The sequence below is a fragment of the Suncus etruscus genome, chromosome 11, assembly GCF_024139225.1.
Source record: "Suncus etruscus isolate mSunEtr1 chromosome 11, mSunEtr1.pri.cur, whole genome shotgun sequence".
NCBI lineage: Eukaryota > Metazoa > Chordata > Mammalia > Eulipotyphla > Soricidae > Suncus > Suncus etruscus.
Genome location: NC_064858.1, coordinates 35,222,663 through 35,236,155, shown reverse-complemented (window position 1 = coordinate 35,236,155; position 13,493 = coordinate 35,222,663). Strand labels below are relative to the sequence as shown.

Here is a 13,493-nt window from a genome sequence, read left to right as displayed (position 1 = left end):
CAGACATAGCGACTCTGTTTGGGGTTCCCGCCGCACCTTCTGCAGGCTTTTACAATGACAGTCAGTGCTATGAATTGTAATTATGGGACCAGCCAGAGCAAGAGGCCAGCAGATCTGTCTGTTGGGGATCAGTCCTGAGCCGATTATGCTCTTTTATCTGGGGAGGCCTTTGAAGAACTCTACTAACAAGTGGGAAAGGGACCTATCCAGACATAGAACTCCTTGGGCCAATCAATGGGTGCCAGGGCTCTCTATCAAACTGGGCTAGAGAAGCAGGGAAATTTGGACATTTTTGGCAAACAGAACATATGATGACCAGAACCGATCCTATTTCATAAAGTGGACTGTTTTTTCCTTAAATGACCACTTTGAAAAATAAATTGTGGACCGTGAACAACTCTAGCTAAGCCTGAGCAGAGTCCTTTTAGGGAAATCTTTTGAGGCAATTCTGTCCATTGATAAGGATTCTCTTGAGCTGAGTGTCTGCTTGTGTTGCAGATGTTGTTCAGCCTGTAATGAGCAGCCTAGTGAGAGTGACCCAGTGCAGTTCCAAATGACCTTCTTAGTCTCTGAGGAAGAAAATGGAAATGAATGGTAGAGGCTGTCTCATAGATCAATTGAGATAGTGGGTGTAAAAGCCATTTGTAAATTGTAAGCTGCTAAAATGCTCTAATGTGTAAAGAGCTACTTAAAAGTAAACTATAATCAACATAGACTAGACGCAATGGTCCTCAAACTATGGCCCACGGGCCACATATTGTATTTATTCCCATTTTGTTTCTTCACTTCTCAATAAGATATATGCAGTGTGCATAGAAATTTGTTCATAATTTTTGTTTTTACTATAATCTGGCCCTCCAACAGTCTGAAGGGCAGTGAACTGGCCCCCTGTTTAAAAAGTTTGAGGACCCCTGGAGGATCCATCACCTCAGATTGTGACATTTTAAGATCTTATCTCGCTTTTTGGCAACTATTGCTCCTCCCTCCCCTCCCTGGATGATTTTATTTGCTTTAGAAATGATGCCCTCATAATAAGAGATACAGAGAACATATAAAAAAATAATCTAAATCAGTTACATAGTCAAAATAGAATTGGAAAGCTCATTTTCCCCTCAGTGATAAATTCTCTGGGAATAATGCCACTGAATTAGACAATAAGGATTTTAAAAATGAATTGCAGTGGAAAGCCATAGTTTTTTCCTCCTAAAAAAATCAAATCCAGATGGGAATCACAACAGAATGTTCTCTTTGGAGCATATATTTTTTAAAAGCCTCAGTATATGCAGATGGGTCCTGTTTAAGAAGATGTGGTAATTCTTAGACTCTAAAAACAGATTAATCAGGAGGTGACTTTTCCATTGAAAAGGAAATGCAAAAACACAATTTGCTCCCATAGAAAATTATATCACATGAAGAACATGTTAGTGAGTTAAAAAAAGTCAGTTTCATAAACTTTAATATCTCTGCAATGCTATAATTTGTATATTTTCTGTTCTCAGGCATCATTCCTGGTGGTGTTCAAGGGACCATAAGGGATGCTGGAAATTGAACCCAGATTGGCGATGTGCAAGGCAAACACCCTACCAGCTATGCTATCACTCTGGCCCCTTCATCTGTGTTCTGGCTTTCTTTTATTCATAGCTTCCTTCATATCTGCTTAAATATCTGTGTGTCTCTGTGCCATTATCATCCAGTTAGTGGACAATAATAGAGGTGATTACAATTTCTACCAGTTAATTCATTGGGAGTTTTATGATGACATGGTTATCTTAAGAATTTGAGATCATCATGTGTTATATTAAAATAAAATAATTGGATCTTATTCCTAAATAAAGATGCATAATTAAAATAAATTGTGAGCAAGTCTTATATCAGATGTAAATTTTTATGTGGGAATGATTTTCTTCAAGAACATATAAAAGTCATTAAAGTTCAATGTAGTTCTCCTAAAACCAGACTAAATTTAGTCACAGATTAAATATGATTCAATTCCACTACCTTTAGAAAAATCTAGAGGGCAGTTTTCTATTAGAGGTTTGTCTTCGTCTCAGTCTGAGATGTGTACTTTCTCTTTCTCTCTTTCCTCATATTTCTGAAAATAAAACTATTTTGTTTCACTAAAACAGGAAGGAAAATCTAGAGATATACAATGGCATCACCAAAGAATACTTTGCAGTTCTTTGAATGGTGAATGAGATCAACATGAGAAATCCATCACTGGACTCATCTCTCTGGTTCAGCAGTGTGACCATCAGAGGAATCCAATCCCTATAATTTTCTTGAGAGACCCTTGAAAGCACTTCATTCTAGTAATGTTTGAGTAATGAAGCATGCTTTCATTAGCCAAGGTGAAGTAATGAGGCATTAGGACTTTGAATTTCTCTGAATAAATATGTTCTGTTAAGACACTAATGTGAAACCTTCATTTGAATTTATTCTTTTAGAGAGCAAGCAATGTATCTCAAAGACACTATGGCTTAAAACTGGCCCGAGTCATTTGAGAGGCCACCCTGGGACTGAACCAGGTCTTCTGCAAAGCAAGTAACCCAGCCCTCTGAGCTATCTCCCTGGTCCAAGATATATATATATATATATATATATATATATATATATATATATATATATATATATATAGGTTTTTGGGCCACACCTGGCAGTGCTCAGGGGATACTCCTGGCTGTCTGCTCAGAAATAGCTCCTGGCAGGCACGGGGGACCATATGGGACACTGGGATTCGAACCAACCACCTTTGGTCCTGGATCGGCTGCTTGCAAGGCAAACACCACTGTGCTATCTCTCCGGGCCCAATATTTTTTAACAATTCCAGGAAAAGGTCTTCCTTCCTTCCTTCCTTCCTTCCTTCCTTCCTTCCTTCCTTCCTTCCTTCCTTCCTTCCTTCCTTCCTTCCTTCCTTCCTTCCTTCCTTCCTTCCTTCCTTCCTTCCTTTCTTTCCTTCCTTCCTTCCTTCCTTCCTTTCTTTCCTTCCTTCCTTCCTTCTCCTTTATTAGAGAACAACTGGGCTGGTGGTTCAATATACCTGAGGATGTATATTGCTGGGAGACCAGGGTTACACTTGGAAGTTCTTGGAATCTCCAGAGCTAAACCGGTGATTCTTGGAAAATCATGTGGTGCTGAAAGTCATACTCAGCAAAGCACATGCTAGAGATGTGTTTAATCACTGTACTATCTCCTGGCCCCAGGATAAAGTATTCCTTCACTCACATGTTCAGAAAGTCTGACCAGAAGTCAAAGATTTCATGTTTTACATTTTGGACAAAAACTTTTCTGTTTTAGGGGTTGAATTGGTGGTGCAGGGCTTAGGGCATCTGCCTTGTGTGCTAGCTAAGATGGACTGTGGCTCGATCCCCCGGTGTCCCATATGGTCTCCCAAGCCAGGGGCGATTTCTGAGCACATAGCCAGGAGTAAACCCTGAGTGTCACGGGTGTGGCCCAAACACCCCCCCAAAAATACCTCCAAAACTTTTCTGTTTTAAAGAGAATAAATATAACTAATATGAAATAGATTTACTCCTAGGAAAAGGGAACATTTGTTTAAATGAAAAGAAAGAATAGTATGAAGGCTGATAACATCACAAGTGGAAATCAGATGTGATAAATTGAATATCTTTTCAGTGTATGAACAGCTCAGGATATGGAGGGAATTGTAATGGTAAGGACACACATCTTTGATGTTTTTGAATCAGGAAAAAATCAATATGAATTGTACAAATTTCTGAAAAAGGCAGCTAATTGAGCAGAAAAATGTCAAGGATGGCATTAGAAAGAATCTGGAATTTAGTAGGTCCTGCCACTAACATCATTCTTTTGACAAGATTTTTTCCTGAGAATGAACATTGGGTTATCACAATTTAATTTCACTCCACCAAAGTGGCTGGTTTGGCCTGTGTCTGAGAGGGTTCCAGTTCCCTAGAAAATGCTCAGAAAATATTTATGGCTATTGGACAGTCCCTGCTGTCTCTTGTTCACCAAGGAGACTGTCCTGACCCAGTATATGTTCTTGCCTCACATCAGTGAAATTCTGTGTTCCTGATAACACACACACACACACACACACACACACACACACACACACATACACAGGCTCTTTTCCATGTTTGAGTCTTAGCTGTTTGTCCAAGTGCATTCAGGTGCTCTACACACTTATATTTGCACCATCTCTCAGGCTCTTAGGGGATGCATCTTTACTTCCTGTAAGGAGGAGACAAATATATGGACACAGAAAAATCTAGTAAGGCAGAAGAGTAGCCAGAGGGAGAGGCCTGTCCCACCATCAAGAATTGTGAGACTTGGGGAAAGTCATTCTTTTCCTCTAGGCTCTTTTCTCAGCTGCAAAGTGAAAAGCTGTATTTGACCCTAAATCCCTTGTGAAGGTCCTGCTCTGACATTGGTGGTGTTAGATGGAACAAATAGGTTGTAAGGATGGATGGATTTATGGGGAAAGGTATGGAGCTGCTTGAGGGGAGAAGGTAACATGATTAATGCAGAAACAATGGCTCATTAGAAACATCAAGGTGGACAGGAACTGCTTGTCATGTGTGCACTTCAAATCCTTTATGAACATCTACAGGGGTGATTCTTTCTTGACTGGGATTGGTTTGTCAAAGCCCTAAATCATGTCTGCTGCCATCCTTGCTGTTCTGGGTGGGAACACTGGGAATAAACCTGCTAGTTTTAGATTAATGAAATGCTCCTTGTATTCCAGTTAATTGGAGGGATCCTGAGAATTCTTCTATAAGTTGGATCACACTTTCTGGCTCATCAAGTTTATATCAAAGAACACTCTATAAAAATGGCTGAAAAAAATCTAATCATAAGTTGCTGCTGACATATATTTTGACACCTTAGCGTGATTACAACTTCTTCAGATCATGCTCTTTTAGTACCATTACTATGATTTACCAGTTCTTCCAAGCCACACTAAGGAAGGGAATCTTTGAATGAATGAAAAAAGAGACAAAAAAAAGCAAAGTAGGGTGACCAGTATGTTTGTAATTTAGCAGGAAAGCTGTCTTGTGATGCAGGGACCAATGGATGGAAAGAACAAGGAACTAGGCAAGGAAAGACAAACCGATACTGGGTTGACAGTATGTCTCTGAGGATGTCCTCATAGTTCCTCAGATGGTCTTCTGGGGTCTCCTGACTCATGCTTCCTGTAAATATTATAATCCTGAATCTTTCAAGGTGCTTGGTTTAGCCCGGGGGATGACGTACTCTTGAGTGGAATCAACATTCTGGAAAGGAAGAAAGGCCATTCATTAATAATTTGCTGAGCCAATACAGGCCATTGTACTCTACAGATCTGAGCTGGAAAGATCATGTCATAATTTCTTAGTTGAAAAATGATTAAGCATAGTATGTTCCCTCTTAGCCAAAAAAGACTACATGATTCCCCAGTGACTGAAAACTGGAGTGGAAAGAAAACCTCCAAGAACTTCTTGGAGGGGATAATGACAATTTTCTCATGGTAGCAAAGCCTGTCCAGGATTAAGCCCAACAGATGATATTCAGGTTATCCCAGGAAAAGGCATGATCAACACATGGAGCAGAGGACAAGCACTGGTAAAAAGCACTGGGTCCCCAAGCCTGACATTCACCCAGGCTTACTAAGGTCTAATTTCTATCATACTGGATTGGTATCCCCATTTTTGTTTGTGACCATCTGAATTTGTGTGTCTTTAGGCCATCAGGACTATCTGCCAGTTACCCCCAGTTCTAACTGAACCCTTTGATCTTTGTCTAAAAAGGTTAGACTCTGTAGTACCCAAGAAGCACACAAAGGATGAGCCAATTCGGTGAGGCTCAGTCTTCAGGGGGAGCTGCTGGAATGCTCAGTAAATTGATGAACACCACAAGTACCAAAACCTATATCCCTGCCTAACTACAGTCTTGTCTTATCTTTCCATGAGAACAAGAGCACAAGCTCTGGATAGCTGTTGGCTTCATAGAGTGTTTCCTGCATGGGGCCCTGTTGTCCATGGTGAAGGGGTCCAGGAGGGAGGGACTCTCCCTGGTCTCAGTCTGCATGACGCATGCTCCCCCTGCCTGCAGGGCGCCTGGCCACCAGCCTGGCTGGAGGTCAGAGACAAAGGCATCGAAGGTGAAGCCTGGCAGCCCCCCAAGGGAGGAGGAATAAACATTCCTCCTGGGTGAAGTAGACGAGCATTTACCTGCAGGTGAAGGGGGGCCCCATATGCAGTTAATGCTACATCCTCCTCAGCGCCATCACTGTCTCGGGCTGCAAGCCAAAGAGGGGGTGCTGGGTTAGTGTCGATTACTCCTGAATAGGGGCTGATAACTAGGAGTGGGGCATCTGGCCCTTAAGTAGACACTTTGAGGAGAGGCTGTTTCTGAGTTTGTTTGTGATCCTAAAGTGATGGTTTCAGCATGATTTCAAGCATGTTTATGAGGGCGTCTCTGTGTAAACAGGAAATCATCTCCACAACTATAGAAGCATACTCCCCCTTTCTTAGAAAAACTGCCAACCAGTATTCAGGAATTCATTGGGTCACTCCTAGGACATGTGGTCAATCTTGACATGTGACTCAATGCCCGGTGGGATTGGGGGCCACCAGGACCATCCCTAGAAGTATTGGGGACCAAATTTAGACCCTTGTACATACAAGGCTATGCAAGGCTTGTGCCACTATCCCTGTGAGTCTAGGATCATCGTTTTTTTTTTTTTTTTTTTTTTTTTTGGTTTGGGGCCACACCTGGTGGTGCTCAGGGGTTACTGCTGGGTATCTGCTCAGAAATAGCTCCTGGCAGGCATGGGGGACCATATGGGATGCTGGCATTCAAACCAACCACCTTAGGTCCTGGATCTGCTGCTTGCAAGGCAAACGCCACTGTGCTATCTCTCCGGCCCCCAGGATCATCATTTTAATTTTATTTTATGTTTTGGGTTTGGTTCTCAGGTTCTCAGAGGTTCTCAGGGCTTACTTGTGGCTCTGTGCTCAGATCTTCACAGTCAAAGAAAAGGCTTTATCTAGATAGTCTTTCAAGTCCATTTACTGGACTTCTGTTGACTTTATAAGTGATTCCATTTTAAACTGGACCTGACAACCCAGACCATTGTTCACAGTCACAAAACCTCACATGTGGTCATGGTTTGAATATCTGACCTCCCAGTGAGGTTGTCACCCTGATGTCAAGTTTGTGTTTGTCTTCAGTGCTGGACTCTTATTAGATTTATGAATGTGACAGTACATAGATAGATGCCTGCTGTATAGAGTATGTGAGCTGGGACAGAGGGGTTGCTCACTTTGCTCACTGCTGACCTGTGCCCAGGGCCACATTAAGAAATGTGTGGCTTTTGTTTCTTGATCAAACCAAGAGCCTATAGTTTCAACAAGTGAACTTGTTCCATAAACATGTTTTGATATGAAATCAAGGACTATGTACACACATGTGTAGAGCTCTTGAACAAGGGCCTACATTAGAGAACCTGATGGTACTATCTTATGCTTAGCAGTTTTGGTGGTGATACTAGAGATGTGGTTTTAACTGAAATACCAGCATCTTCCTCCTGCTTGCACTATTTTGTTGTTGTTAGGATGTCTCTGTGTTCTGACTCTTTCTCAGATCTCACTCCTGGTAGTATTTAGAGGACCATCTGTAGTGCTAGAGATCAAAACCAGGGTTGGCCATGTGCAAGGCAAGCACCTTGCCCTTGTACTATCTTTGCCATCCCTGGTGCTATATTTCAAATAGGGGCCTCCCCAGTGATTATTGGGGGGTCTAAGTGCCATTTTTACAATATTGGCTGTGGAGGTGTGATGCTTGTGTGTGGGTGCTTTCAAGGCCATCCCCAGGGGTGTTGGAAGGTGCCACACAGGGCCAGGGATTGAATTTAGGACCTGGAAGATACCAGACATGTCCTCCTATCCTTTATTTAACCCTCTGACCTGTGGAAAGTTCTAAGAACTGCTCCATCCTATGAAGAATGAAATGCTCTTCTTTCTCTTATGGCAGAATGAACTGGATCTTGGGTTTAACACTGTGTCTTGTGGCATAATAAAACACCTCTACAGTCAGGGTCCAGTCAATATCCTTATGTGGGGTCTGATCATAGATGAGAGAGGCTTCGTCCTCCAGCTCTGATCATTGTTTGCAATGTCTCCTGAAATCATAGATCTGACTTACTTTCATCACCACCTTGGTGTGACTGGGCAGAGTGGCCATGTCATGTGGCCTCCATGTGGTGGAGGCAGGACAGCCACCACTTCCAGAGATATGGTCTGTGCACTGGGTTTGGCCTCAAAGATGGTGAAAGAGAGCTCAGAATTGGGACTCCTGAGGTTATCCACTGTCCTCTTTCTGACCCATACTGCCCAGGAGCCTCCCAATTCTCTACAAACCATCGTCATTGTTGCTTCATCGTCCTCAGACCAAGCAAACCCTGGCAAATCTTGCTACCCTCTTCTTCATGTTGTGCCAGTGTCTCTCTTTCTCTGACCAAAAACAATATTTGGGGAAGGTACAGGGGGTGGAAAACAAATTTTCCTGCAGGCAAAACAGGTGTTCTACCACATGACCTATTCCCAGACTATGACCCAGATTTCCCAGGCATAACCAAAGGGCAGTTTTATCATTTATTACCATGAGAGAATGAGCAAAACTTATGTCAGCCAGAGGTACTAAAACTGGGTTTCTTCTGGTAAATGCAGGATGTCTTTAAATTTTTTTGAGAATAGTTTCAAAAGGTTCTATTTAGCAAAAGTTGGAATTGGCTCTAAGGAAAAGCAAAAGTCAAAGCGTTTACATGTACAGGCACCTTTTTCTCTTGCTTCTCATCAGCTGAGTGTCAGTGACACATTTTCCCATTCCATACATTCACTGCTTTATTTTGAAAGCCTTTCAAAAGAATTCAATTAGATTTGCTATTCCAGCACTGGAGAGAAAAATGACCCTGATAATGGGAGGCTTTCTTGTAATCTAGCTCAAATGGGTCATGTTTTTGGAAACTAGATATAATAATAATCTAATCTAAACACAGATAAAGAAGGCAGTAGCTAGATTGGGAGTGTTCCTTTCATTAAAAAAAGGTTCATGGCTTGTAAATAATCTAAAACATTTATGATCTCTGCAAGTTATAGCAGATTAAACAGTCTCAGTTACAAGAGCAACTGGTTTTAGCTATTCAATGATTTATTGCATTTTAGGGATGCATTCATGACCCAGGGCAAAGAGAATTTGTGCCCAACTGTTTGGGGTCAGGGAGTAACTGGACTGATTACATTTTTATCCTCCATCCAGATGTTTTCATATCTTAAAATTAATTCAATAAACCACTTCAGAAAGATAAAACCCAATCTTGTTTTGAGTCACTTCCAGGGAAATGGAGCCCTTAATCCTTTTTGTGGGCCAATTTCAGTGTCTATTAAATCTTATTTTCATATTTGATCTGTTTTGCTCTCGGTTGAATTCATTTCTACCCCTGACCTTCCATTGCAGATGGTAGCCAACAGAACCATAGCTTCTTGGGCAGAGGTCTTCACACTTGTAGCATTTGCTGATAATCCCTTTAGGCCTATTTCTTTTTTCTGCTGAATAAATAATTCTGGTTCCACAACCCAGCAGTAAATCTACAAATTATGTGAGTGGAGTCGCAATTGCCAGTGGAATTCATTAGAAGATTTCACAACAAAGAATGCTTGCATGTGGGGTTTGCAGACAAAATTTGGGCAGTGAGAACAGTGTTTTCCAAAGTGGGTGATACTCTTCCTCCCATGACCATGAGGGAATATTGGACGGATTTAGGGGGAAGGAAGAAGGCTCAGGTGCAATTGGGAGACACTTTCTGATAGTTTTCTTAAAGAAAGTAGATCTCCAAAGGGCATGGAGTCTTTTATTTTTTTTTCTCTGAAAGAAGGCCAGACAACAAATAAGTTTAGGTGCCTCTGGATGAGGCAGGCATAGAATATGAGAACTACCTCAGTTGGCACTCCTCACTCCTAACTATGTGGGTCTGGTGTTCTGATGTTTTCATCTCGGTAGGCTTCCACTGAGAGTCCCCTCTTCTCATTAGTGAATCTCAGCACTGGACTGGAAGTCTATCACTGAACTCTCTGGGACTAACCGAGCAGAGCACCATGGCCTGATTATTAGCACTAACCACGGTCTGTTTGCATAGTATACACAGAGGCCTTCTGCTTGCCCACTGTAGTTCAGGACCTACAATGACACTTCAGGACCTACAGTGATGACCAGGTTGTCTCAAAATGGTGCATGGGTTTCTCTTATTGTGTATTTAGTTGATATATTGTTCCCAGTTGGGTGCAATCCTGGGCTTTCTGTTGAGTTGTAATGAGGCTGCTAATTCTTGATAGCTATATTTATGGTTACTTAAACGCTGATGCTTACATTTCTGATTATTCTGTTTTGTTTTGAAAGCTCTTATTTTGGGGGATGGATGTGGGAGGTTGGCTATACCCAGTTGTGCTCAGGACTTGCTATTGTCTCTATTGTTGGGCACTCCTGATGCTGATGGGGGCATAATATGGGGTGCTTGGTTCAAACTGGGATCTGCTGCATGCAAGGCAAGTGCCTTAACTTCCGTACTATCTCTCCAGCCCCTGGAATGCCATTCTTTAAGGATTAAGATTCTGATTGTTCTGCTCAGTTTCAGAAAGCATTTTACAGGTTCCTTGTTACACTATTGATTTCCCTTGTCTAAATATCAGCTTCAGACAGTGAGTTATCACTGGCAGATCATTTACCCTGCAGAAGTGGATTTTCAAATCTCACTGGAGTAATAAGGGAATGTTGTGCTTTTGCAAGTTCTCGCTCTTCAACTCATATATTCCCTAGAATACTTTCTATACTTGCTTCCATGGAGATTATGATATATTGATCATTGCAAGCCCCTAAGAATTTTAGATTATTTTGAAGTTCTAGTCATTTTCTCCCCGACCCCTTCCTCTTAACCTTTGTTTCCTGGGAACATAAAAATCAAAACTAGAAAGCTTCCCTCTCCTTTGATGATTTGAAGTAGTTTTGAGAAAGATGAACTACCAGCCTCAGCAATCTGATTATATGTCACCAATAAGAAATGAAAAATGTATAGGAAGGATGTATATGATCAATTTCCTCTCCTCAGTCAACTGAACTGAAAAAAACTAATGACAGTCTAGCACTGAACAGGATTTCATCTGAATGTGCAATTAGTCATAGATTATGGCTCAAAAAAAAAGTCAATGTCACTTAAAAGGAAGCTTCTATTAATTTTTTTTGAGCCTGGTGAACATTATGTGTGCTATACAATATAACCAATTACATCTTCCTTGCATATTATAAGTGAATTGTGAGAAATCAGATGACTATTAAGACATCAAAATTGGTGCAAAAGTATGATAACAAATTGTTAATAATAAACCAGATGTTTCAGAAACAAATCCATGAATTTTGTGATGCCTCCAGACAATTAAAATTAGCCTCTATTTCTTCCAGGTTGTTGAGGCCTTCAATGTCATAGATAACACATTTTATTTTTTAACAGGAGGCGGTCCTTAGAAAAGAATAAATTTCTGATCCAGGAACTTTTTGGTGTGATACTTATGTAAGCAAGTTGCCTCATTTCTCTTACTGAACCTACATTTGAGCCTTCACTCAGAACTGAGTTAATGACTCTTCCTGTCCTTTTGTGTCAAGCTGGAAGAGTTTCAAGCAATGACTGGTCAGAAAAGCAGAAATCCTAACATTATTGGGCTTTGGGACTCTAATGAGAGGCCGAGGTTTGGATGAATCAGTCAATGGCACTGTTTGGGCCAATTAGCTTTGAGGACTAAGTTTAAACAATGGTCGTCTCTGCTTGGAAGCACCAATCTGCTTTCAAGGGCTCAAACATCTGGGGATTTCATCACTCTATGTGACCATTTAGTCACATCTTCTGCGTTTGGTACTTTGATTCGTTGAAGTCAATCTTTACCCATAAACAGTTGTTTTCATCTGGACTCTGGGCATCTCTTTCCATATTCCAACTATTCAGTCAACCTCACGAGTTTTGACATCCCCTTTTTGTTCAGTCTTATATCACCCTGTATCCCTACTTCTCTATTGCTCCCCTTTTACCAGGTTTCCCCCTGCTCCCCAAGCTTCCCTCTCTCCCACTAAAGAAAAGTACCTCTTGAGAGTTCCTGGGTCTCAGCTCGGAAACTGCGCTGGTAGGTGGGGATGGAACAAGCGTTGCCTTGAACCGGGCACTCCTGCTGGCTGCATCTGTAGAGGATGCAGAGCTCAGGGATGATGTAGAACAGTAGGAACACCCAGGCATTGGTGACCAGGCCAATGCAGATGACTGGGTCGTCCCACTGTGGCTGACGCTGGAGCTGTGGGTTGCCGCGCATGAGCATGGAGATCCACACAGCCCAAATGATGATGGACATCAGCACGGTAATGAAGATGAGCCTGCCATGGCGCTTCCAGTTCTCGCAGGGACCGCAGAAGCTGGCCTTGGAGACGAAGAATGTGAGAGCCATCAGGAAGAGGACATAGACCAGGAGGACCACGAAGTCCACGTTGAGTTGGTAGGGACTCAGATGCATAAGCATGTTGCATCTTGTTGTCATGAGTGTCACATATTCAATGGCGATGATGGTCTGCAGCAGGCTGGTGCCGATGGCAATGCACAGAATCGTGGTCCAACAGAAGGAGACACGGCCACGGACTAGCTTCACTAGATTGGATGCATGAGCCAAGAGGCATGAGAAACAAAGAGCAAAGAGCACCCCAAAGAGAAAGAAGCGGACAGGGGCAGTTTGCTGATTGAGCTGGATAATGAAGGCAAAAGCCAGGCAGAAGAGACCCAGCACACCCAGAAGGAAGAGGAACTGGGTAGGGAGGACATTCCACTGACTACAGTCTTGAACCCTCCGCATGAGAAAGAGATAGGCCAAGAGAAGCAAGATGGTGACCACTATGCCAATGGCTGCCAGGGCCTCAAGAATGATTGTCCAAGGCCCTTCATTGTCACAGACAAAATAATAGTCCCCAGGAGACTTGATGCAGTCGTCTTCATACATGCTATCACAAGGATAGTTTTCTATTCCTCTGTAGAAAAGAGAAGAGACACCTTTAGACTTGTCCCACAAAAACATCTGGTGAGGAGCCCAGGGCAAGGCACCTAATTTCTATACTTCCCAGATGCAGATAGGACACTATGAAGGAAAGAACTCAAAACTCCACCACCTCCACTACTGTTTGAGCTGCACACTGGGGGGAGAGCAGAATGGTTCTTTTCACCCTGCTTCCAAAAGTCTAAACCACCAATTTTCCATAAAACGGGGTGCATGGAACAAGGCTCCAAACAGACTCATCAGCATTATGATTTCTAAGATACTGAAGTTCTGCTTGAGGACTTTTCCCAGTAGTTTAGTAGTTCTAGATCAAGTGAATCCAATACAACTTGTTATTATTAAGTACCTACTACCTGTTCATTAAAGATTAATGCAAAATGATTTCTCTTTTAGCTCAAG

The 13,493-nt window shown here is 42.1% G+C and overlaps 1 protein-coding gene across 1 annotated transcript; it reads right to left on the bottom strand.

Moving 5' to 3' along the window:
* Positions 1-5,180: 5,180 nt before the first annotated feature.
* On the bottom strand, positions 5,181-13,040 carry GPRC5D (G protein-coupled receptor class C group 5 member D). The gene is made up of 3 exons (XM_049783327.1): positions 12,143-13,040; positions 6,189-6,256; positions 5,181-5,252 (listed from the first exon to the last, which is right to left on the bottom strand). The coding sequence occupies exons 1-3, from the start codon at positions 13,038-13,040 to the stop codon at positions 5,181-5,183; spliced, it is 1,038 nt and encodes a 345-aa protein (XP_049639284.1).
* Positions 13,041-13,493: the final 453 nt, after the last annotated feature.

Excerpts from the sequence above, each read along its gene's own strand:
- GPRC5D (XM_049783327.1), bottom strand. The coding sequence starts at position 13,040 with ATGTATGAAGACGACTGCATCAAGTCTCCTGGGGACTATTATTTTGTC. Across the intron at positions 6,257-12,142 it reads GACCCAGGAACTCTCAAGAG|CCCGAGACAGTGATGGCGCT; the intron begins GTACTTTTCTTT and ends TTTGGCTTGCAG. Across the intron at positions 5,253-6,188 it reads GGGCCCCCCTTCACCTGCAG|AATGTTGATTCCACTCAAGA; the intron begins GTAAATGCTCGT and ends CTTCCTTTCCAG.